General features: G+C 41.1%; 1 protein-coding gene across 2 annotated transcripts in view; it reads left to right on the forward strand.

Moving 5' to 3' along the window:
- The window catches only part of fat4 (FAT atypical cadherin 4), a 399,853-nt gene that overhangs the window by 195,783 nt on the left and 177,171 nt on the right, over positions 1 to 26,899 (forward strand). For both annotated transcript variants that reach the window (XM_063046545.1, XM_063046546.1), the window contains exons 4-5: positions 20,777 to 21,038; positions 22,614 to 22,964. In XM_063046545.1, the coding sequence (XP_062902615.1) occupies positions 20,777 to 21,038; positions 22,614 to 22,964 (613 nt within the window). The remainder of the gene's footprint in view (positions 1 to 20,776; positions 21,039 to 22,613; positions 22,965 to 26,899) is intronic.

Below are 26,899 nucleotides of genomic sequence, written 5' to 3' on the forward strand. Positions count from 1 at the left end.
ACAAAGCACATACTTTCCCCATATGAACATATAAAATCATTGCAACACACCAATATCGCTGAATCAGTGGGAGCCCTGGGCTTGTTTTCCGGCAGCAACATTGTCCCATTGAGGGGTGATGGGAGACAGCAATACTCGAAGGGGGTTTCTTATGTCTAGTCTATTTCGCAATTTAGTTTTCACTGCATTCATTGCAGAGATATGTTGGAAATGGAAGCAACGTTTTCAGTGCTTTCATGCCTATCTCAGAATATTTAGCCTTGACTTTGATCCAGAATACCGGCAGAGATGTTATGTCAAACATACTTTTCAGTCCGCCATCATTTGCAAGCTAGGGGAGTTGATCTCCTTCCTGTGCTGACATGGATGACGCGCGGGTAATGACCGCGCGTGCGTTCAAACTCAACAGTGGGCTTGACAGGGAATGAGGAAAGGTTTTCTTGTGGCCCGGTAGCGCATGCTCTGCGGCCCGGTGGTTGGGGACCGCTGGCTTAGAGAACTGTGCTTTGTCTGTTATCTGTGGAAGAGAAAACAGATTTCAGTTATCTTGGAAGAGTCAGAGAGGATAAGAAGGAAACGCTGCCTTTCATCCTGACTTCCTGAAAGTCTTGCTTCTCTTTCCTCTTTGGATTGGAGACTTTGAAATCCTTATTCAACAAGACAAAATTAAAGGCCTTATATAGTAATTGCCCTCACTTTCCAAAGCTACTTATGTAGCTGATGCTCATTATGAAAGGAATGAAACAACAAAATCTAAGCTAAAACATTAAAATGTACAATAAATACAAAGAAATTCATCATCTGGATTTATCATTTTGTGCACAATAATAAACAAATATCGTTAGCAATCATGAATTGCCTGGCATGTTTATATGGTGCACTAGTTAAGAAGAAGATGTTGTAATACTTATAGTTAAACCTCTCCTATTATTACAATACCAGAAAAGTCACACTATTCCAGATTCATGTTTCCTGTTCTATATTCCATACAAGTTAGGAATAGAACTTACTTTGTGAGATGTTCTGGAAGGTTAAGGTGGTGAGCAAACCAATAGGCCATTGGCTACAATTCCAGCAGAGTCTGGAAGGAGACATCTAAGGAAATACAAAATAGGAAAGTGACGCAACAATTAGAAAATAAGGATAGAAACCTTGAAATTTTGCCTTCGTTTAAAAAGGAAACAATAAACCGTAGGTAAATAAGAATGGAAATATGGATAGACACAATGCACAAATATGTCGTCAGTAGGCTGTCTGAGGCTGCACAACAAGTGATAAGGAGAGGAATGGAGTTGGTGATTGGAGACAGAGTTTTAGGCAGGGAACAAGAAAAAAGGCTGATGTCTTTCCCGAATTCAGTTAAAAGAAGTTCCTCCTAATCTATTTCTGGATGTTAAACAAGCAGTGAAAATTTAGACAAAGTGAAAGTGGAAAGAGAATATAAAAATGTTTCTTTATAGCCTCGTTTGTGTCAAATAAAACTTATCAGCAACTATCCACCTCACTCTCTCTCTGTTTCTGACATAAAAGTAATTTATTAATGTTGGTGTAGTCACTGTCGATCCAATCAGATTCATTAAGTTGAGTTCTCATTACTGCCAAAGTACATGATGTCATTTAACCTTCAAAGCATTTAGATTCCTGATTAGAAGTGTAATCTTTGTTAACATTATTAATAAATGCTAGGTTTTGAATATTTCAAAATTATTGTTAGTTTACTTCGAATTGCTGATTAAAAATCCTTAACCTTTCATCTAAAGCCCTCAACTCCTTCATTAAACCACACAGTCACATTTTATTCTTCAACATCTCTGGAAGACAATCTTAATGGCCAGGCTTAATCTCTTCTCTTGTAATAATGTAAGAGGCTTTCTTCTACATCAAAGAAACTTATTATCTGTAAAAATGAATTGTTGATGAGTGACATCTTGTAAATTGACCTATATGTATCTAAATTATATTGCTCTTTGTTATTACAACTATCAGCTACAAGGTAACTAAATCAAATATTTTTGGACATTCATCCCATTGTACTAGGTATCATATTTCATATTCATCATATTTCAGTTGCTTTTAAATTCTGCTCAGATTAAACGGTATGAAGCTAAGTTCAGTAATTGTTGTTTTCTCCATTTATGTGGAATGGACGTTCCAGCAAAACCTAAGTCTGCAATTTCCATCAATATATCTATTTTAGTGAAGCATAACATCCTGGAGTACTTCACAGAAGCAGTATCAATCAAAATAGGCACCAAACAAACTGAGATATGAGGTTGGATTTTATTTAAACAGTCAGAGGTGGATTTGAAGCATGCTCTTCTGGCAAAAAGAGTGGCAGTAAAGAAAAAAAGCATATAATATATATATGGTTCATTAATATTAAGAAATATAAAATCATGTGAGCTGCATTATGTATTGGCAAGCTGTTTCAGTACAATTACAATACTGTCCTTTAACTAACCATGTGGAAAATTATGCAGGTATGTTCTGTACGCAAAATCCAATTCAGTATTGTTGATAACACCTTGCTTATAGATGATAGCCTGGTCCAGACTTTATTATGGTTTAAACATTGATCAAAGAGCTGAATTACAGAGGTGTGGTAAAAGTAGCTGCCCTTGACATCAAAGCAATACTTGGCAAAGAATGGCAAGAAGGATCCCTGATAAAAACAATATTAATGGGCATCAAGAGAAAAACGCTCTAATGGTTTTGGTTGTTCAACATCAGTTCATTCAACCCCAGCATATCACTTTTGGAATTCCTCTGGGTATTGTTCCATGCTGGATCATTTTTACATGCATCATCATTAACCTCCTTTCCATCATGTCAGAAATGAAGATACGTCCTGATAGTTGCACAATTTTCAACCCTGTCCAGTAAGTGAACTGATCTATGTACTGTAGACAACTATTTAGGCCTGACCAATTAGTGGCAAGTAAATATTTGTACCACAACGGTGTCAATCAATGACTTTCTACCTTTGATATTTAATGCCATTGCCATCAATAAGATCCCCCCCCCATAAAATCAGTTGGCTGCAATCAGTGTGAGGGGCCATTCGTTGCTGACGCAGTGCGAGGTGTAAGAGGTGCTTCATTGGCCAGTGTTGGAGTGGCCAGGCTGTGGCTCAACAGGATTAGGCAAGCACAGATGGGGATTCTAAGTATGTAAGTTTCTAGTAAGTTATTTTTTCCATTGATACATAGCTAGTCCACTGACAATGGTTCTTGATTTTTGGGTATGTTCCTTGCATGAGGTGTAGGAACTCTAGGGGACCTCCAGTCTCCTTGATAACTACACATCTGCATGAAGTGTACCGAGCTGCATCTCCTTAGAGACCATGTTAAGGAACTGGAGCTTCATCTTAATGACCCTCTGCTCATACAGGAGAATTTGGATGTGATTGAGAGGAGCTGCAAGGAGGTACCTGGGTGACTGTCAGGAGAAGGAAAGGAAATAGACAGCTATTCTAAAGGGGGAGAGTGAGCACTCTGAAGTTGTGGTACATATTGGTAGGAAAAGGGAGGTGGTCCTGAAAAGAGAATATGGAGAGTTGGACAGAAAGCTGACAAGCAGGACCTCCATGGTAGTAACCTCTGGATTGCTGTCTGTGCTACATACCAGTAAGGATAAGAATAGGATGATTTAGCAGACAAATGCATGGCTGAACAATTGGTGCAGGGGTCAAGGTTTTAGATTTCTGGATCATTGCGAAATCTTCTGGGAAGGTATACCGTGTACAAAAAAAAATGAGTTGCACCTGAACTCGAAGAGGACCGATATCCTTGTGGCAGGTTTGTTAGGTCCTCAAGGATATTGACAGCCAGGAACTTGAAATTGTTCTCTGTGTCCACTTCTGATCCCTCTATTAGGATTGGTTCATGGTCCCTCATCTTGTTCTTTCTGAAGGGCACGATCAGCGCTTTGGTCTTACTGATGTTGAGTGCAAGGTTGTTGCTGTGACACCACTCAACAAGCTGGTATATGTCGCTCTTGTACTCTCTCTCATCTCCATCTGAGATTTTGCCAACAATGGTTGTATCATCAGCAAATTTATAGATATTGTTTGAGCTATGCCTTGCCACACTGTCATGGATACAGAGAGAGTAGAGCAGTGGGCTAAGCACACATCCTTGAGGTGTGCCAGTGTAGATCATCAGTGAGGAGGAGGTGTTATTTACAATCTGCATAGATTGTAGTCTTCTGGTTAGGAAGTTAAGGATCCAATTGCAGAGGGAGGGTCAGAGGCCCAGGTTGTGTAGTTTTTTGATCAGGACTGAAAAAATGATGGTTTTAAAAGCTGAGCTATAGTCAATGAACAACATCCTAACATAGGTGTTTCTATTGTCCAAATGATTTAAGGCTGTGTGAAAAGCCATTGAGATTGCATCTGCCTTTGACCTATTGTGGCCATAGACAAGTTGCAGTGGATCCATGTCCTTGCTGAGGCAGGTGTTGATTCTAGCCATGACCAACCTCTCAAAGCACTTCATCACTGTATATATGAGTGCTACTGGACAATAGTTGTTAAGACAGCTCACCCGACTATCCTTGGGCACTACTATAATTGTTGCCTTTTTGAAACAGGTGGGAACTTCCGACCGTAGCAGTGAGAGATTAAAAATATTGTAGTGTGTAGTGAGTCCGTGAGGAAGGACAAGCAGATGATAGGGCAAAAATAGCAGTCAGTGGGATGAGGTAAACTGGGATGAGGTTCAGAATCAAAAATGGTGATGAATACAGGACTGAGGGTGTTTTATTTGAATACATGCAATATATGGAATAAGGTAGATAATCTATTAGCATAGTTAAACATGGCAGGTATGACATTGTGGGTGTCTGAATCATGGCTGAAAGATCATAGTTGGCATTGAGCATCCAGGGATACACATGTATTGAAAGACAAGCAGGTAGGCAGAGAGAGTGGGATGCTCTCTTGGTAAAAAAAAAATGAAATCAAATCCAGAGAACAAGGTGACATAGGATCGGAAGATGTAGAATCCTTATTGGTAGAGTTAAGAAACCTCAGGGGTAAAAAGACCCTGATGGGAGTTATATATAGGCCTCTGAACAGTAACCAGGATGTGGGCTACAAATTACAAAGGGAGATAGAAAAGGCATGTAAAAAGGGCATTGTTGCAATAATCATGAGGGATTTCAATATGCAAGTCAATTAGGAAAATCGGGTTGGTGATGGATCTCAAGAGGGGGAATTTGTAGAATGCCTATGAGAAAGCTTTTTAAAGCAGTTTGTGATTGGGCTATTCTGGATTGGGTATTATGTCACGACCTAGATTTGATTAGGGTGCTTAAGGTAAAAAAAACCCTAGGAAGCAGTGATCACGATATGATAGAATCTATCCTGCAGTTTGAGAAGGTGAAGCTAAAATCAGATGTATCCATATTACATTGCAGTAAAAGGAATTACAGAGGCATGAGAAAGGAACTGGCCAAAGCTGATTTGAAGTGTTCGCGAGCAGCATGACCCCAGAGCAGCAATGGCTAGAGTTACCAAGGGAAATTTAAAAGGCACAGGAATGATGTATCCCAAAGAAGAGGAAGCATTCTAACAGTAGGGTCATGGCTGACAAGGGAAGTCAAAGACAGCATAAAAGCAAAAGAGAAGGCATAAAATATTGCAGAAATTAATGGGAAGGTAGAGGATTAAGATGATTCTAAAAACCAACAGAAGGCAACTAAAAAGAGAAAAGATGAAATATGAAGACAAGCTAGCCAATAATACAAAAATGGATACAAAAGTTTTTTTTCACATATATAAAGAGTAAAAGAGAGAGGAGTATGGATATTGGACCACTGGAAGATGATGCTGGAGAGATAGTAATGGAGGGCAAAGAAATGATGGACAAACTTAATAAATATTTGCTTCAGTCTTCGCTGTGGAAGACACTCGCAGAATGCCATAAATGTGAGAGTGTCAGGGGGCAGAAGTGAATGCATTGCCTTTACTGAAGAGAGGGTGCTGGGGAAGTGGTAAATATTCATAGTTAACTTACTTGGACCAGATGGAGTAAGCCCCAGTATTCTGAAAGAAGTAGCTGAAAAGATTGCTGAGGCATTAGTAATGCTTTTTCAAGGATCAGAAGGCCTTTGACAAGGTGTTGCACATGAGGCTTTTTAACAAAATAAGAGCCCTTGGTATTACAGGAAAGGTGCTAGCATCAATAGAAGATTGGTTGACTGACAAGTGGTAAAGAGTGGGAATAAAGGAGGCCTTTTCTGGTTAGCTGCCAATGACTAATGGTGTTCTGCAGGGGTGGGTGTTTGGACCACTCTTTTCCTGTTGTATGTGAATGTTTTGCATGAAAAACAGAGTCATAGTCATACTTTATTGATCCCGGGGGAAATTGGTTTTCGTTGGTGCAACTGTAACGAAAACCAATTTCCCCCGGGATCAATAAAGTATGACTATGACTACGAAAGGATTCATAGCTTGGTGGCCAAGTTTGTGAACAATATGAAAATAGGTGTATGTGTGGGTAGTGTTGTGGATGCAGGATGACTGTAGAACGACTTAGACAAATTTGGGAAATGGGCAAAGAAGTTGCAGATGGAATATAGTGTAGGGAGTATAATGTAAACTTGTGCACATGGCACAAGTCAGAAGTAAGTGCTTGATGTCATCCTGAACAGTACCTTAAATATCCCAATTAGCAATCATTTCCTCCATTCGCAATATACTATGGCTACAGTGAGTACCATTTACAAATTGCTCACTCTTACTCAGCTAGTGGACTCTTACAACACCTCTCAAACCTGCTGGTCACTAGGAAAAGGTATTGTATTGACTCAGAGATATATCACTATTACTTCTACATCACTGAGTCTAAATCCTGGCATTTTGGTCATGCACTGTGACAGAAGGAATAATGGCATGGACTATTTTCTAAATGGGGAGAAAATTCAAAATTTTAAGAGGATTGGAATACAACAGCAAGGATGTGATGCTGAGGCTTTCTAAGGCATTGGTTAGACCATTCTTGGAGTATTGTGAGCAGTTTAGGGAAGCTTATTTAAGAAAGGATGTTCTGGCATTGGAGAGGGTCCAGAGGAGTTTCACGGGAATGATCCCAGGAACAAAAGTATTAATATATGAGGAGTGTTTGATAGCTCTGGGCCTATACTCGCTGGAGTTTAGAAAAGTGATGGGGGATATCATTGAAAAGTATGGAAATGTGAACAGCCTGGATAGAGTGGATGTGGAGAGGATGTTTCCTATAATGGGGAGTCTTGGACTACAGGGCACAGCTGCAGAATTGAGGGATGTCCATTTAGAATAGATATGAGGAGGAATTTCTTTAGCCAAAGGGTGATGGATCTGTGGAATTCATTGCCACAGATAGCTATGCAGGCCCAGTCATTGGGTATATTTAAAGCAGAGGTTCATAGGTTCTTGACTAGTCAATGTGTCAAAAGTTACGGAAAGAAGGCAGGAGCTTGGGCTTGAGCGAATTAATAAGTCAGTCTTGATGGAGTAGTGGAGCAGACTCAATGGGTTGAATGGCCTAATTCTGCACATATGTTTTATGGTCTTATAAAACATTGAGGTCACTATTGACCCGAATCTCAACTGGACCAGCCACATAGATCTCATGGCTGCAACAGTAGGTCAAAGGCAACTAGCAACTCATATTTTACACTCAAAACCTTTACACATCTACATGGCACAAGTCAGAAGTAAGTGCTTGATGTCATCCTGAACAGAACGTTAAATATCCCAATTAGCAATCATTTCCTCCATTAGTAATATACAGGTGTCCCTCGCTTTTCGAACGTTCGCTTTACGAAACCTCATTGTTACGAAAGACCTACATTAGTACCCTATTTTCGCTTTCAGAAGATGTTTTCACTGTTACGAAAAAAATTCAGCGCACGAAAAAATTAGCGCGGGATAAAAGGCAGCGCGCCCCAAGCAGCCGCTCTCCCCCGGATTCGGAACTGCTTTGCTTTAACACGTGCCTGTGAGCAGCCGTTTGCAAAATGAGTTCTATAGTATCGAAAAAGCCTGAAAGAGCTCGTAAGGGTGTTACACTTACGGTAAAACTAGACATAATTAAGCGTTTTGATCGTGGTGAACCAAGTAAGGACAACGTGAGTTTGGCTTGTGGAAGCTGACGAAGATGATGTTGAAGAGGTTTTGTCATCCAGTCACCAAGAACTGACAGATGAAAAGCTGATGCAATTGGAAGAAAAAAGGATAACAATGGAAACCGAATGAGTAATGATAAAGTATGACTTTAATTTTGAAAGGTTACGTCAGTTTAGGGGATATTTGCAGGATGGTTTGAGTCCTTATTAAAGAACTGTGTGATAGAAAAATGCGCGAGGCTCAGCAGTCAAGCAAGCCTTCCACATCAGCCACAGCAGACGACGAATCTCGACCTTCGACATCAAGGCGGGCAGAGATAGAAGAAGATGAGCTGCCTGCTCTAATGGAAATAGGCGAGGAGATGACACCCCAGTGTCCCACCACCCCAACCCCCAGGCCACGGACAGATACCGATTCGCGAAGAATGCAAAGGTAGCCGGGAGGCACACAGCGCATCTTTAAGAAAAAAGCCGAAATAAACATGCTAATTAATTAGGTGCCTCCGACACGTAATTGTCAGCCCAGATCAGAGACGACGCAATCAGAAATCGGCACTGATCTGGGCCGACAATTACGGGCGGCACCTAATTAATTAGCATGTTTGTTTCAGCTTTTTTCTTAAAGATGTGCTGTGTACCTCCCGGTTACCACTGGACCCCTGTGCTCTTCATGGCAATGTATTGCTCAGCAGCCCGGAGGGTGGGGGCCGCTGCACCACCCAAACTCCGACAAGTCTAACACACCATTATGTGCTCGGCGCTGTCTTCCCGTTTCCTGTAAGTGATATTACACTGTACATACATTATTTCTACTTTATATCAGCTGTGTATTTTTACGTGTTATTTGGTATGATTTGGCAGCTTCATAGCTTAAAGTTTACTGGCGAGAGTGTCCTTGCCAACAGCAATTGTGTGAGATTTTCTGCCGACGGCACTTGCGTGAGATTTTCGCTTCGGCGAACTGTTCAGTAATGATTGTGGGAAAGTATTTCTACTTTACATAGGCTGTGTATTTATCATATTATTCCTGCTTTTACTATATGTTACTGCTATTTTAGGTTTTATGTGTTATTTGGCATGATTTGGTAGGTTATTTTTGGGGCTGCGAACGCTCACAAAATTTTCCCAAATAAATAAATGGTAATTGCTTCTTCGCTTTACGATGTTTCGGCTTACGAACCGTTTCATAGGAACGCTGTACCTTTGGATGGCGGGGGAAACCTGTACTATGGCTACAGTGAGTACCATTTACAAATTGCTCACTGTTACTCAGCTAGTTGACTCTTACAGCACCTCTCAAACCTTCTGGTCACTAGGAAAAGGCATTGTACTGACTCAGAGATATATCACCATTCATTCTACATCACTGAATCCTGGCGTTTTGCATTCTAACTTCCCAAACTGATATTGTTTAGGAAGGCGATTCATCATTAACCTTCTCTTAAGTAATTAGGGATGTTTTCCATATGCCACGTCTACACAAAATCTGACAAGTGAATAAGAAGAACGGTCTTCATACCCCATTTTTCAGTAAATCCGGTGTGTTCAAAGTCTTAGTAATGTTCACTAGTTAATGTATGCTGCCTCTAAAACCATCCTTCAGTTTCTCCCTGTGGACAACTAACGGAAATATATCCTGTGAATAAAAGCAGATTATATGCTGTTAATAAGGAAAGTTTATACAGGTCCAGCTGCTTGTAAATTTTGGGAGGGAATTCCAGAGGTTAAAGTTGAGGCTGCTAATTGGAATATTGTAAGCATTTAATTTTGAATATCAAAGGGACAGAACTGAAAAGGCATAGGGATCTCCAAGTGTTGCTTTTGGAGAGTTGCTTGGAATGGTTACATGTGGAGTTTAGCAACAAATTTAAAAAAGCGAGTGGTGCCAATTGGGACTTTCTGTGGAGCTTGAGATCGTGTGGGTGATTAGGCACTTGGCAAGGGCTACTATAAAGGAGTTAAGTTTAGGCTGAGTAGTCTTTGTGGAAGGGGCCATTATTGGAATGAGACAGAGTTCAAGTAAGGAACTGAGGCTTTGGCTCAAGAAGCCTCAGAGAGGAGAGGCCGAGGCTAGGACGAGTTTTCAGTTAAGTTTCTCATTTTTTCTTTATTAGTGCTGAGCTAGATTAGAGAGAATAGATCCCAGGTCACTAATGTGCTCTTCATACAAGAGATGTGGGAGATCTGGAAGATCTCCAATGTCCTTGATGCTATATATGCGAGAAGTGTCTCTTTATACAGCTCCTTACAGACCATGTTAAGGAACTGGAGCTGGATGACCTTCAGCTAATTCTGGAGAATGAGAAGGTGATAGACAAGAGCTACAGGGAGGCATTACACTTAGGCTGAAGGAGGCAGGTGGCTGAGTTACTTGGGGAGGGAAAGGGAATAGGCTGATAGTGCAGAGCATCAATGGCCGCTGCACTCAATAACAAGTATACTGCTTTGAATACTGTGGAAGGGCTAACCTACCAGGGTGAAAACTGGAGTGACCAGTTCTCTGGCATTTAGTCCGTCTCTGTGGCTTAGAAGGGAAGAGGACAAAAGAAGAAAGCAGTGATGACAGGGGATTCAGTAAAGAGGAACAGACAGGAAAATTTGTGGATGTGATAAAAGACTCCCAGATGGTATGTTGTCTCCCAGATACCAGGGTCTGTGACATCTGAAATCAGATGTACAGCATTCTCAAGGTGGGAGGTGAATTATCAGAAGTCACGGTACATATTGGTACTGATGATACAGGTTGGAAAAGGATGAGAGTTTGATGAGAGAATATAGAGATGTAAAAAGCAGGACCTCAAGGGTATTAATCTCCAGATTATTACCTGTACCACATGCCAGTGAGGGTAAACATAGAGTGATTTGACAGCTGAAGGTGTGGCTGAGGAATTGGTGCAGGGGGTAGATCATTGGGATCACTTTTATGGAAGGTATGACACCTTATCTCAAGGGGGACCAATATCCATGGGAGTTACCTCGAGGTCAGGAGTTTGCTTGAGCTGTTGGAGAAGGTTTAAGCTAATTTGGCAGGGGGATGGGTACCAGTCATAGCTTAGAGGATGGGGCTGTTGCTGTAAAGGTAGATGCAGCATATAGAGAGAATTTTAGGCAGTGGGTAGGGCATGAATGCAGTCAGTAGGTTGGTTTGAGATAGGTCAATTTTAATGCAAGAAGTATAAGGAACAAGGGTGATGAACATAGAGCATGGGTCAGTACAAGGAACTATGGCATAGTGGCCATTCCAGAGACTTGGCTGCCACAAGGCAGGAATAGCTGCTGAATGTTGCAGAATGTAGATGTTTCGAAAGGGACACAGAGGGGTGTAAAGAGGAGAGGAATGGCATTATTAATCAGGGACAGGATCAGAGTTGCAGAAAGGGGGGGATGTCGTGGAAGAATCATCTCCTGAGTCAATGTGGATGGAAGTCAGAAACAGGAAGGGAGCAATCACTCTGTTGAGAGGATTCCATAGACCCCCACCCCCCAATATCAGCAGAGACACCAAGGAGTAGATAGGGAGGCAGATTTTGGAAACGTGCAAAAATAATAGGGTTGCTGGCATGGGTGACTCCAACTTCCCTAGTATTGATTGGAACCACCTTAGTGCAAGATGGGGTGGTATTTGTTAGGTGTGTGCAGGAAGGATTCCTGATACAATATATAGACAGGCCAACTAGAGCAGAGGCCATACCATTTCTGGTACTTGCCAGTGAACCTGGTCAGTAGACGGATTTCTTGGTGGGTAAGCATTTTAGAGACAGTGATCACAACTCTTTGACCTTTACCATAGCCTTGTACAGGGATAAGAGCCAGTGGTATGTGTAAGTATTTAATTAGGGGAGGGAATTATGATGCTGTGAGACAGAAACTTGGAAACATAGGTTGCAAATAGATATACAGTACTCAGGGAAACAGACAACTGTAATGTGGAGGATGTTTAGCAAGTACTTAAAACCATAATATATAGCAGCAGAAATAGGCCATTCGGCCCATCTAGACTGTTCCGCCATTCAATCATGGTCTGATCCAATTCTTCCAGTCATCCCCACTCCCCTGCCTTCTCCCCGTACTCTTTGATGCCCTGGCTAATCAAGAACCTATCTATCTCTGCCTTAAATATACTCAATGGCTTGGCCTCCACAGCTGCTCGTGGCAACAGTTTCCACAGATTTACCACCCTCTGACTAAATTAATTTCTCCGCATCTCTGTTCTAAATGGATGTCCTTAAATCCTGAAGTCTTGCCCTCTTGTCCTAGGCTCCCCTACCATGGAAAATAACTTTGCCATATCTAATCTGTTCAGGTCTTTTCATATTCAAAATTTTTCTGTGAGATCCCCTCTCATTCTCCTGAACTCCAGGGAATACAGCACGAGAGCTGCCAGATGTTCCTCATACACTAACCTTTACATTCCTGGAATCATTCTCCTGAACCTTTTCTGAACCCTCTCCAATGTCAGTATATCCTTTCTAAAATAAGGAGCCCAAAACTACACACAGTACTTCAAGTATGGTCTCATGGGTGCCTTATAGAGCCTCAATATCACATCCCTGCTCTTATATTCTACACCTCTAGAAATGAATGCCTACATTGCATTTGCCTTCTTTTCAACACCGACTCAATCTGGAGGTTAACCTTTAGGGTATCTTGCACAAGGGCTCCCAAGTCCCTTTGTATCTCTGCATTTTTAATTCTCTCCCCATCTAAATAATAGTCGGCCCGTTTACTTCTTCAACCAACGTGTACGACCGTACACTTTCCAACGTTGTATTTCATTTGCCACTTCTTTGCTCATTCCCCTAAACTATCTAAGTCTCTCTGCAGGCTCTCTTGTTTCCTCAACACTACCCGCTCCTCCACCTATCATTGTATCATTGGCAAAATTAGCCACAAATCCATTAATCCCATAGTCTACATCATTGACATACATGGTAAAAAGCAGCAGCCCCAACACCAACCCCTGTGAAACTCCATTGGCAACCGGCAGTCAGCCAGATTAGAATCCCTTTATTCCCACTTTCTATTTTCAGCCGATCAACCAATGCTCCACCCATCCTAGTAACATCCCAGTAATTCCATGGGCTCTTATCTTACTAAGCAGTTTCATGTGCGGCACCTTGTCAAAGGCCTTCTAAAAATCGAAGTACATCACATCTACTACATCTCCTTTGTCTACCCTGCTTGTAATTTCATCAAAAATTGCAGTAGGTTAGTCAGGCTGGATTTTCCTTTCAGCAAACAATGCTGGGTTTGGCCTATCTTGTCATGTGCCTCTAGGTACTCCGTAATCTCATCCCTAACAATCAATTCCAACAACTTCCCAATCACTGATGTCAGTTTAACAGGTCTATAATTTCCTTTCTGCTGCCTCCCACCCTTCTTAATTACCAGAGTAACATTTGCAATTTTTCAGTCATCCGGTGCAATGCCAGAATCTACCAATTTATGAAAGATCATTGTTAATGCCTCTGCAATCTCTCCAGTTACTTCCTTCAAAACCCATGGATGGATTCCATCAGATCCAGGAGATTTATCCACCCTCAGACCTTTAAGCTTCCTGAGCACCTTCTCAGTCATAATTTTCACTACATATACTCCACTTCCCTGACACACTTGAATGTCCAGTATACTGCAGATGACTTCCACTGTGAAGACTGATGCAAAATACGCATGTAGTTCCTCAGTCATCTCTGCCTCTCTCGTTACAATTTCTCCAGCGTCATTTTCTGTTGGTCCTTCTCTTACCCTCTATATACTTAAAAAAGCTTTTATTATCTTCTTTGATATTAGTCGCCAGCTTCCTTTCATAATTAATCTTTTCCTTTCTAATGACCTTCTTAGTTTCCTTCTGCAAGTTTTTAAAAGCTTCCCAATCCTCTATCTTCCCACTAGCTTTGGCTTCCTTGTATGCCCTCTCTTTTGCTTTTACTTTGGCTCTGACTCCACGTCAGACATAGTGTCCTCTACCATTCAAAAGTTTCTTCTTATTTGGAATATGTCTGTCTTGCACTTCCCTTATTTTTTGCAGAAACTCCAGCCACTGCTGCTCTGCTGCCCTTCTTGCTAGTGTCCTCTTCCAGTCTACTTTTGCCAGTTCCCCTCTCATGCCATTGTAATTCCCTTTATTCTACTAAAATACCGACATATTGGAATTTAGTTTCTCCTTCTCAAATTTCTATGTGAACTCAGTCATATTGTGATCACTGTTCCCTAAGGGTTCCTTAACCTTAAGCTCTCTTATCACCTCCGGATCATTGCACAACACCCAATCCGGCACAGCCGATCCCCTAGTGGGCTCAACAACAACCTGTTCTGAAAAGCTATCCTTTAGACATTCTACAAATTCTCTCTCTTGAGGTCCAGTACTGGCCTGGTATTCCCAATCCACTTTCATGTTAAAATCCCAAACGATAATCATGACATTGCCTTTCTGACACGTCTTTTCTATCTCTTGCTCTAATTTGTAATCCACATCCCGGCTGCTGTTTGGAGGTCTGTATACAAATGCCATTAGGGTCCTTTTACCCTTGCCACTTCTTATGAACCCATAGAGACTCTACACCTTCCAATCCTATGTCATCCCTTTCTAATGATTTCTCATACACAGGGCCACACCACCCTCTCTGCCTACTAACCTATCTTTCTGATACACCGTATGTCCTTGAACGTTCAGTTCATAATGGCAGCCATCCTTCAGCTAAGTTTCAGAGATGGCCGCAACGTCATACTTGCCAATCTGTAGATGAATTTCAAGATCGTCCATTTTATTTCTTATGCTGCATGCATTTAAATATAACACTTTCACTCCAGTATTGTTGCTTTCTGTTTTAACTGCACCACCCCGCTATTGCTCTATAAATCATCCCACTGGCTGTGATTATGCCTCATCTCCTGCCTGTTATTTCTATCATCCCTGCTCCACACTATCTTTGGTTTATTTCTCTTTTCCCCTTCCTCAGCCCTATCACTCCAGTTCCCATCCCCTGCCAGTACCGTCCCCTGCTTTCAAACATCCACCTGAGGAACAGAGGAGCTTTTTACCAGTTATAATCTTGATTTGTTGATGTAGCCTTTTTGGATCAGTTATAGGGATTCCTCCTAATTGCAAACATTCCTGGTTTAACCATTCTTCTTTGACTTTTTGACATAAGCTTTTAACTTTTTTATCTATATTCTATAGGATTTGCTTTCTTCCGTCTCCTTTCTTCCATTAGATTTTAGATTTCATCTGTCATCCATTTATTCTCTGTGCTTTTTTCTTTTTTAGGAATCACTGACTTTGATGATTCTACCAAGGCATCCTTTAGAGAGTTACACTTCATTGCTACATGATTGCTATCATCTTCAACAGATTCTATTTCTAGACTTTGAAATCTATTCCTTACTTCAATTGTAAATTTTTGTCTTAGGTTTTCTTCTTTAATTAGTTGTGAGTAGTCAAGGGATTGTTCAGGTTTTTGCTTCTTCAGTTTTTTTAAGTTTTACTTTTACATAGACACATAGAAGATAGGTGCAGGAGTAGGCCATTCGGCCCTTCGAGCCTGCACCGCCATTCAGTATGATCATGGCTGATCATCCAACTCAGAACCCTGTACCAGCCTTCCCGCCACACCCCCTGATCCCTTTAGCCACAAGGGCCATATCTAACTCTCTCTTAAATATAGCCAATGAACTGGCCTCAACTGTTTCCTGTGGCAGAGAATTCCACAGATTCACCACTCTCTGTGTGAAGAAGTTTTTCCTAATCTCGATCCTAAAAGGCTTCCCCTTTATCCTCAAACTGTGGCCCCTCGTTCTGGACTTCCCCAACATCGGGAACAATCTTCCTACATCTAGCCTGTCCAATCCCTTTAGGATTTTATAGGTTTCAATAAGATCCCCCCTCAATCTTCTAAATTCCAACGAGTATAAGCCTAGTCGATCCAGTCTTTCATCATCTGAAAGTCCTGCCATCCCGGAAATCCATCTGGTGAACCTTCTTTGTACTCCCTCTATGGCAAGGATGTCTTTCCTCAGATTAGGGGACCAAAACTGCACACAATACTCCAGGTGTGGTCTCACCAAGGCCTTGTACAACTGCAGTAGTACCTCCCTGCTCCTGTACTCGAATCCTCTTACTATGAATGCCAGCATACCATTCGCTTTTTTCACCGCCTGCTGTACCTGCATGCCCACTTTCAATGACTGGTATATAATGACACCCAGGTCTTGTTGCACCTCCCCTTTTTCTAATCGGCCACCATTCAGATAATAATCTGTTTTCCTGTTTTTGCCACCAAAGTGGATAACCTCACATTTATCCACATTAAATTGCATCTGCCACGAATTTGCCCATTCACCTAACCTATCCAAGTCAGCCTGCATCCTCTTAGCATCCTCCTCAGAGCTAACACTGCCGCCCAGCTTCATGTCATCCGCAGACTTGGAGATGCTGCATTTAATTCCCTCATCCAAGTCATTAATATATATTGTAACCAACTGGGGTCCCAGCACTGAGCCTTGCGGTACCCCACTAGTCACTGCCTGCCATTCTGAAAAGGTCCCATTTATTCCCACTCTTTGCTTCCTGTCTGCCAACCAATTCTCTATCCACATCAATACCTTACCCCCAATACCATGTGCTTTAAGTTTGCACACTAATGGAAGGGAAGATCAAAAAGTATGTGAAGAAGTTGCTTGGAGTACCGAGCAGCCTCACCAATGTTGCAATACACAGTAGCCAGACAACGCTTACAATTGTATAAGGGCTAAGAGTGTTGTAAAAGCGAGCCTGAAGGCCTTGATTTATTCTTTTCCCAAACAGCGATGAACAATTGTTGTAGTTCATCCATGCCATCTTTAAATGCTTGCCATTGCATATCCACCGTCAACCCTTTCAGTGTCGTTTACCAGTCTATCTTAGCTAATTCATGTCTCATACCTTCAAAGTTACCCTTCTTTATGTTCAGAACCTTTGTTTCTGAATGAACTATGTCACTCTACATCTGAATGAAAAATTTCTCCATATTATGCTCACTCTTACCCAAGGGGCCTCTCACGACAAGATTGTTAATTAACCCTTCCTCATTGCTCAATACCCAGTCTAGAATAGCCTGCTCTCTAGTTGGTTCCTCGACATGTTGGTTCAAAAAATCATCCCGCATACATTCCAGGAAATCCTCTTCCTCAGCCCCCTTACCAATTTGGTTCACCCAAACTATATGTCGATTGAAGTCACTCATTATAACTGCTGTTCCTTTATTGCACACATTTCTAATTTCCTGTTTAATACCATCCCCAACCTCACTACTACTGTTAGGTGGCCTGTAAACAACTCCCACCAGTGCTTTCTGCCCCTTAGTGTTATGCAGCTCTACCCATATCGATTCCACATCCTCCCGGCTAATGTCCTTCCTTTCTAATGCATTAATCTCCTCTCTAACCAGCAATGCTACCCCACCTCCTTTTCTTTCATGTCTATCCCTCCTGAATATTGAATATCCCTGAATGTTGAGCTCCCAACCTTGGTCACCCTGGAGCCATGTCTCTGTGATCCCAACTATATCATATTCGTTAATAACAATCTGCACTTTTAATTCATCCACTTTGTTATGAATGCTCCTTGCATTCACACACAAAGCCTTCAGGCTCTCTTTTACAACACTCTTAGCCGTTATACAATTATGTTGAAAAGTAGCCCTTTTTGATTTTTGCCCTGGATTTGCCAGCCTGCCACTTTTACTTTTCACCTTACTACTTTTTGCTTCTACCCTCATTTTACAGCCCTCTGTCTCTCTGCACTGGTTCCCATCCCCCTGTTGTGAACTAACCTCCTCTCTCCTAGTCTCTTTAATTTGATTCCCATCCCCCAACCATTCTAGTTTAAAGTCACCTCAGTAGCCCTCGCAAATCTCCCCGCCAGGATATTGGTCCCCCTAGGATTCAAGTGTAACCCGTCCTTTTTGTACAGGTCACACCTGCTCCAATCTAAAAAAATTTAATCCCTGCCCCCTGCTCCAATCCCTCAGCCATGCATTTGTCCTCCACCTCATTGCATTCCTACTCTCACTGTCGTGTGGCACAGGCAGTAATCCCGAGATCACTACCTTTGCAGTCCTTTTTATCAACTCCCTTCCTAACTCCCTATATTCTCCTTTCAGGACCTCTTCCCTTTTCCTACCTATGTCATTGGTACCTTTATGTACCGCGACCTCTGGCACCTCACCCTCCCACTTCAGGATATCTTGGACACGATCAGAAATATCCCGGACCCTGGCACCAGGGAGGCAAACTACCATCTGGGTCTCTGGACTGCGTCTACAGAATCGCCTATCTGACCCCCTTACTATCGAGTCCCCTATTACAACTGCCCTCCTTTTCCTTTCCTTACCCTTCTGAGCTACAGGGCCGGACTCTGTGCTGGAGGCACGGCCACTGTCGCTTCCCCCAGGTAAGCTGCCCCCCCCCGGAACAGTACTCAAACAGGAGTACCAAGGGGCACAGCCACCAGGGTACTCTCTATTACGTGACTCTTCCCTTCCCCGTCCTAACCGTGACCCACTTGTCTGCCTCCCGTGGCCCCGGTCTGACCACCTGCCTGTAACTCCTCTCTATCAACTCCTCACTCTCCCTGACCAGATGAAGGTCATCGAGCTGCAGCTCCAGTTCCCTAACGCAGTCCCTTAGGAGCTGCATCTCGGCGCACCTGGCGCAGATGTGGACGTCCGGGAGGCTTGGAGACTCCAGGGCCTTCCACACCCGGCACCGAGAACAACAAACTGCCCTCACACTCATACTGCCCCTCTCCTCAAATAACAACAGAAAATGAATACCAAACCCTCTTTGCCTCGCCGGTTTCCGCCTAAGCCCGTTGAGCCGAAGCCCTTAAGCCTTCACTCTGCTTCCGGCTCACTCCGCCACCCGCAAACTACGCTGCCCGCTGTATGAGGCTCTGTTCCTTTTAAATCTTCCACGCTTCACTGCTCGACGTCACACGCCTGTGCAGTCCTGCCTCTCTGAACGCCAATGGAAAAAGAAACTGAAAAATTCAAGAATGGCTTCCTCCGCCCTCCCGCTCCGATTCTCAGACTTCCTTCTTCAAATTAAACCCGAAGCAGGATTTCTGTCCTTTTAAATCTTCCACGCTTCACTGCCCGACGTCACACGCCTGCGCAGTCCCGCCTTTCTGAACGCCAATGGGAAAAAAAAACCGAAAAATTCAAAAATGACTTCCTCTGCACTCCAGCTCCGATTCTCAGACTTCCTTCTTGACATATGGGTTATGGTCACTATTACAGTCTGCACCTGGCTATGTTTTGCATTGAGTCACTGAGTTTCTAAATCTTTGGTTTATAGTAATAAAGTCAATTTGATTTTTGGTGTTATCATCTGGACTTTTCCAGGTTCATAAGCGTCTTGAATGGTTTTTGAAGTAGATATTCATAATGACCTGATTATTCATCTTGCACCATTCTACCCATTTCTCGCCTCCTTCATTTCTTTCCCCAAGTCCAAATTTTCCTGTGATATTTCCATCAGCGCCTTGTCCTACTTTAGCATTTAGATCTCCCATGACAATAACAATATCTTGAGATTTGCATCCATTCTTTGTTTGTTCAAGCTTGTCATAGAACTTATCTATATCGTCATTTATGATCTGGGATAAGTAAGTTTTTTCTTCCAGCAGGACGTTGTTACAGGCAATACCAAATTGTATTCAAGATTCAAGACTGTTTAATGTCTATTTCCAGTACACAAGTGTAAAGGAGAACAAAATAATTGTTACTCCGTGTCTGAAGCAGAACAAAAGCAACACAATAGGATGAAGAACACAATAATAATAATAATAAATCAAAATAAATATAAATACATAAGATAGTTTATATACACAGATCGATTGTATGTCCATAAAGCGACACTGGGCACAGGAGTGTCAGTACAGAAGGTGACTCTGACAGGAAATGATAAAGTGGTGGTGGTTGGGGATATGGAGGGGTGGGTTAGTGGGTGAAGGTGTTGATCAGCCTCATTGCTTGGGGAAAGTAACTGTCTTTCAGTCTGGTGGTCCTGGTGTGGATGCTACGTCGCCTCCTCCCCGATGGGAGTGGGGCAAACAGTCCATGAGCAGGGTGGGTGGAATCCTTCATGGTCCTGGTGTGGATGCTACGTCGCCTCCTCCACAATGGGAGTGGGACAAACAATTATTCATCACAATCCTTTCCCAACTCCAGATGGAGAATTAAATGCACCATTGAAATATTTACAGCTCTGGCATCCAGTTAGTTTTATTTCTGTAAAGTTGCCATTGCCTGTGACACCACTACAACTGGGGTGAGTTTGAGCCAAGACAGAATTTATCAAAAACATATCAAACAGTTCATTTTCAATAAAGTCCTCTTTTGCAGTTGTTGCAGCAGTAATAATAATCTGATAGAATAGAACTAACACATTTGATTATAGCACCAGTACCTTCTGGCATCAGCAGAAATATTTCTTCCTTAAAAGAGGAAATAAAAGTCAATTTATAGAGTAAATACGCAAAGCATTTTGTATACAATTTGTAAAACATCTATTTTTGTTTTTAAGCACAGAAAGGAACTTTGAAATATAACCAGAAAATTAAAATCTATCAAGATTACAAAATTATTTGTTACTGATTTTTAATATATGTGAACTTCTTTTTCCTTAGGGTCCAAATGCGCTGGTGACATATGCCATTATTAGTGGAGCAGATAACAGTTTTCGAGTCGATCCAGAGTCCGGAGATCTTCTAGCTACTAAACGTTTAGACCGAGAACGCCGTTCCAAATATTCCTTATTGGTTCGAGCTGATGATGGGCTGCAATTCTCAGATATGCAAATCAACATTGCTGTCAGTGACATTAATGACCATGCCCCCAAATTTTCCAAGAATGTGTATTCATTTGACATTCCAGAAGATACTCCACCAGGTAAGACTACTTCTTAATAAAACAATTGTCAACAAATTGCCAATTAGTCTATTAGGCATGTTCTAGAGGCAATTTCTATAATCCCTTTTACTGATTACAAATAAATCTTGCTTCTGCTCTGTTGTGAGAACATGTTAACCAATAGATACTTAAGTGTACATTATGAACTAGACAATTTTATTGTTGTGTCATGTTGAACCTACTATCAGTCATCTCAGATCATGATCCTGCATTAACATTCCAAACACAAGAAAATCTGCAGATGCTGGGAATCCAAGGCAAATCACACAAAATGCTGGAGGAACTCAGTAGGTTAGAGAGCACCTATGGAAAAAGTCAACATTTCGGGCCGAGACCCTTCATCAGGACATATTCATTTCCATAAATGCTGCCTGAGCTGCTGAGTCACTCCAGCATTTTGTGTGTTTTGCCCTGAGTTAATAGAAAATAGGAAAATAGGTGCAGGAGTAGGCCATTCGGCCCTTCGAGCCTGCACTGCTATTCAGTATGATCATGGCTGATCATCCAACTCAAAACCCTGTACCAGCCTTCCCTCCGTACCCCCGATCCCTTTAGTCACAAGGGCCATATCTAACTCCCTCTTAAATATAGCTAATGAACTGGCCTCAACTGTTTCCTGTGGCAGAGAATTCCACAGATTCACCACTCTCTGTGTGAAGAAGTTTTTCCTAATCTCAGTCCTAAAAGGCTTCCCCTTTATCCTCAAACTGTGGCCCCTCGTTCTGGACTTCCCCAACATCGGGAACAATCTTCCTGTATCTAGCCCGTCCAATCCCTTAATACTTAATTGTTAATTGCATCTCTACAATATAAGCGGTCAAAGGTAAAGAATTTTGTATGTTAATCGAAGCTAATCGATGTCTGCCTTCTCTGTCAGCAGCCTGAGTTATACTGTCAGCTGAGCTTGTGGACAAATTGATAATAAAAGTAATAAATATGAAATAAAAATGGAGGTCCATGTGGGAGGGAAGCATTAGATTGATCTTGGAGTAAGTTAAAAGGCTGGCACAACTTCATGAGCCAAAGGGCCTGTACTGTGTTGTATTGTTCTATTGTATGTTCTAATAAACGGCCTCCCAATTAGTTAATTATCTTATAATAACATTTCCAGCTGATTACCATTCAGTTGAAATTTTCAGAATTTTATTAAGTGGACCTTCTGGTATAAACTGAAGGTTGTTATTACCCAGATGCTATCACTTTTATAATATTATACTTTTAAAACAACTTGACAAATGCAGTTAAGAAATTGAGCAAATTAGTTATTTTAATTAAGGTACCCCATAATATTTTAGATTTGTGTAATTTCATTTTAATACTTCATAAACTGCATAGATGAAAATTGTTGAAAGCAGAGCAACTAAAAGAGTATACATTGAAATAAATTTGCTCATGAAACTAAAGCAGTTGATTTCCTTTGCAAAAGGAAAATAAGGAAATAGTTAAAAATAGAAAACAAATAGAAAAATATTTTGCTTATCAATAAAGAGACAAGATAATTTTTTTTAAATATTCCTGTGGAATTATTAAGTGTATTATTTATTTAAATTGTAGGATCTATTGTGGCAGCCATACTGGCGAGTGATGCAGATTCTGGTGTTAATGGAGAAATCACGTACCTGGTAGAAGAGGATGATGAAGATGGAATATTTTTCCTCAACTCTGTGACTGGTGTTTTTAATCTAACTCAAACCCTGGATTATGAGAAGCAACCATATTATATTCTTACTATCCAGGCAGAAGATGGTGGTGGGCAATTCAGCATAGTGAGAGTTTACTTCAATGTGCTGGATGTGAATGACAATCCACCTATTTTCAACCCTTCATCTTATAGTACATCTGTGGTGGAAAATCTTCCTTCTGGAGCAAGCATTCTAACCATTAAAGCAACAGATGCAGATGATGGTATGTATCATAAAAGGTTGCTGGAAATGCCATGCCCAAAGTAATCTTTGTTGTAACTGGTGTTTCATTCCTGAAAGGTACTAAAATTGACAGGGATCATTCCATTTTGATAATTTTCCTTCTACAGGGGAATTAATGCTTGAAGTTTATCGTAAATACCTCATCAGCCATCTTAAATTGCTGCACAAACAATACATGTACAGATTTGGAATCCAGTGTAGTACAGGAAAAGAGTTAAAAGTGTTGTAATCTTCTCTGTGGGTACATTCATTTTATTTAAATAACTGTAATACAAAATAAAAGACTATTAAAAGAATGGTAATCAATATTTCTGCTGGGTAGTTTGGAAGAACAGCATTTTACCTTTTTTAAAATTATTTATTTAATGCTTGGAAGCAACTTAGTCAGCAGCATGCTCACACCTGTCCAGATGGAATTAGTGATTTACTGAAATCTGAAGCTGATTGCTGCAGTGTTCATAGTGTTATATCTGTGGATAGGACAAAGTAACTGGCCTTTCATGAAAAGAGCATCTGATGGCTCTTGGCCTTTATTCACTAGAAATCGGAAGACTGAGGGGTGTCCTCATTGAAACCTGTCGAATAGTGAAAAGCCTTCATAGGGTGGATGTGGAGCGAATGTTTGCTGTGGTGGGAGAGTCTAAGGCCAGAGAAAACAGCCTCCGAATAGAGAGTCACCCTTTCAGAACAGAGATAAGGAGGAATTTCTTTAGCCAGAGAATGGCGAATCTGTGGAATTCTTTGCCATAGGCAGCTGTAGAGGCCAAGTCATTATGTACATTTAAGGTAGAGGTTGATGATTCTTGATTGGTCAGAGCATGAAGGGATACAAGAGAAGGTAGGATATTGCAGCTGAGAGGAAAATTGGATCAGCCATGATGAAATGGCGGAGATGACTTGATGGGCCAAATGGCCTAATTCTGCATCTATATGTTATCGTCTAGTATGCCTCAACTGTTTACCAGTGTTTTATCCTTTTGTGCCAAGGCTCTAGCAGTCCTTAAGAATCTCAGAAAATTTCCTATTTGAAATGAAGTGCTATCAGTTTCTGCCCAGTTGGTTGCTGTGATTCTGATTAGTTACTTTTATCATTGGTACCCAAACCGCATGATGCTCTGACATCTGTAGCTCTTATTTATCACTGGCGATGCACTTCAAAGTCAGTATTGCCTGCTTGCAAAATAATTTAATTATATATTTTTTCTGGAGTAGATATTCTCATTCTCTTTTTATCAAATGGAGAAAGAATCAACTTACATTTATGTAATAGCTATCATGATATCTAGACATTCTTAAGCACCCCACACAAAGCCAAGTTAATTCTGATGGATGATCACTGTTACATTATAAAAATTTGGATAAATCAATCTGTATACATATACAGATCCTCAGAATGTAGTTAGTTGGATGGCCATATAATCTGTTTCAGTGATCATTAAGAGATAAATATTGGCCAGGACTCTAAGAAAAAATCCCCTCCTTTATTTTGAATGGAGCGATGGAACTTCTTGCAGTTCATTTTAAGAGGTTAGATAGGGCCTTAGTTTCGCATCTCAAGTTAAAAGTTGATAGCTCCACATATAATGATTTATTAATGTATACTCTATTGAATAAATTGTCTGGTTTCAAAATACTTCAAAAGATAAAACAAACATATCCAGTCACAGGCTTTATTACAGCTCTTCAGAATGTCGGACGTAAAAAATCTTAAGTATGGGGAGAAAAAGAGGATATGAATGCGTCTGTATCTTTTGTGGTACGGGTTTCTGAGGTATTGAAAGCTAGCCTGTTGAATTTGAGAAAAATGTTGGAAATGGGTAATTAAGAGGAGACTGCAGACATCTGAGTAATTCTGCTCTGCTTCCATCCATCCCTGCTGCCAAGAGCTTAATAATAAATAATGCATTCAGTTTCCATGCTAGTAGTAGACATTGCATCTGATATGCTTTTATTCATATTAGGGAACACCCTGGTTAGTCTTGCTTTGATACTTATGACTGAGAAATATTTTCATAATATTAAATGTGAGCTCTCTTCAACTCTGCAATGATGCACATGTATCATTATATACTGTATATGCATAGTAAGTGACTTTCCAGGTATTAGCTTCATTTAAACAAAAGCAGTCTCTTCACTTACAATTACTGGCATCTGTGTGATCATTAATAAAAAAAGTAATAGATTGTTAGTGTAACAAAAATCATGCAACTCAGTTCACTTAACTTAGCCAAGACAAGTTGGTGGATTCCATTTATTCTTTCTCATCTTGCCACATCAATTACGATATGGCAGTCCTTCCGTTATGACCTCTAGTGATGCTGTGCAGTCAAGAGTAACTTTGAGTTTATTTGTTCTGGAACTCTTTGAAGCATTATTCTGCCACAAAGTGGTGCTGACTTTTCTGTGAAGTGAGGACTGGGGCGGGGGGAAGCGGCAGGCGTGTTCATCTGTTTGGCTGTGGAAAAAGTCACAAGTATGAAAGTTGTCAGGAGAGACGATTGGCATAAAACAAATGGAGCAACACATAATCAAATTAGAAGGGACGCTGCAATATTTGCCTTACTAATCCCTTCTTTGCGAACACAGGATAGAAGGCATGCAAGATGTGACACAAATAAAGGAAACCACAAACAATGCACCTCTTTTAAAAAAATATAAGGACAGGAAAAGCAGCAAAGTCCTGATCAATACCCCAGGGGAATAGGACCAGGGCCAAATTTTCCAGGCAGCTTATGAACCTTAAAAATAGATGTGAACTGTTAAGGAAATTATGGCTATTCTTCACACTGGTGAAAATTCAAATCAATTACACATGCAACTGTAGCAACAAAAGCAAAGCGATGGAACACTTTGTCTTTGGACCACGTATTCTAGGACACATGAACCGCATCAGGTGGCCTCATTTGGGTATCAATACATCTGCTACTTCCACTGCCTTATGATGAGAAGAAGTTGTTATTTCCTTCAAAAGCCAGCCAGATTGACAGCTTTAGCTTAGGTGGTGAATAAATGGCTAAGACCTCAGCATGAAGCCACAGTAGAGGAGAAATAGCAATCATAAGGGTGCAGCTATCTCTTGGGACATCACAGGGACCTTTAATGGAGATCATGACCAGTAATGACTGTGGAAGAGCAAGGTGTGACTAGAGGCCTTTGGAGGGGAAGAGAGAATGCAGAGTTTCCTTAAAGGAAATAGGAAGGCCCAGGAGAGCCATGGATAAAAACAAATAGTCATTGAATGAAGGGCCTTGCATCTTGGAGTACTGTAAAGCTCAGAAAACTTGTCCAATCACCAAGTGATAGGTGATAATAACACATTAGATTTGTTTGATAAAAGGCTGGGTCTTTTACCACCCAATCCTTTGATTGCTGCATTTACTGATTCCTGAATACTGTCTAGCCAGTGTTAAATTTAGAATGGTATTAAATATCAGAACAGATGTTATTTTAATGGCCCAGACGAAACTACTGAGTGGTGTGGAAATCTATCTCTTCCCGTTTCTGTACTGCTTCCATTAAAAAGGGAACTGGACAAAATGGAGGCTGGTTGAGTCTGAATCCAGATTTTTATGTCAACCAGAGACTCACTTGCCGATTTTAGTATTAAAGTATCCCCAATCCAACCTCCAACCTGGGTTTTGCTAATATTCAAACTGAATTAGTTCTAATTGCTAATTCATATTGTAACGACCTAATTTCAACAGTTCATGTTTAGCTCTACACCTGAAGCTTTCCATAAAGGAAGAGAAATTCAGGCAAACCACTGACATGGAAATAGATCCAAGATCAGCAGAATCACTGTTATTTACTAAGCTCTTCGTGTCCTTTGACAAATGTTTGAATTGACATAAAATGGTAAAGTGCAGCTGGAACAGCTCTTGTGTTTCTGGCAAGAACATTAGGCGCCTGTTTAAA

This window comes from Mobula hypostoma, chromosome 4 (assembly GCF_963921235.1).
Source record: "Mobula hypostoma chromosome 4, sMobHyp1.1, whole genome shotgun sequence".
NCBI lineage: Eukaryota > Metazoa > Chordata > Chondrichthyes > Myliobatiformes > Myliobatidae > Mobula > Mobula hypostoma.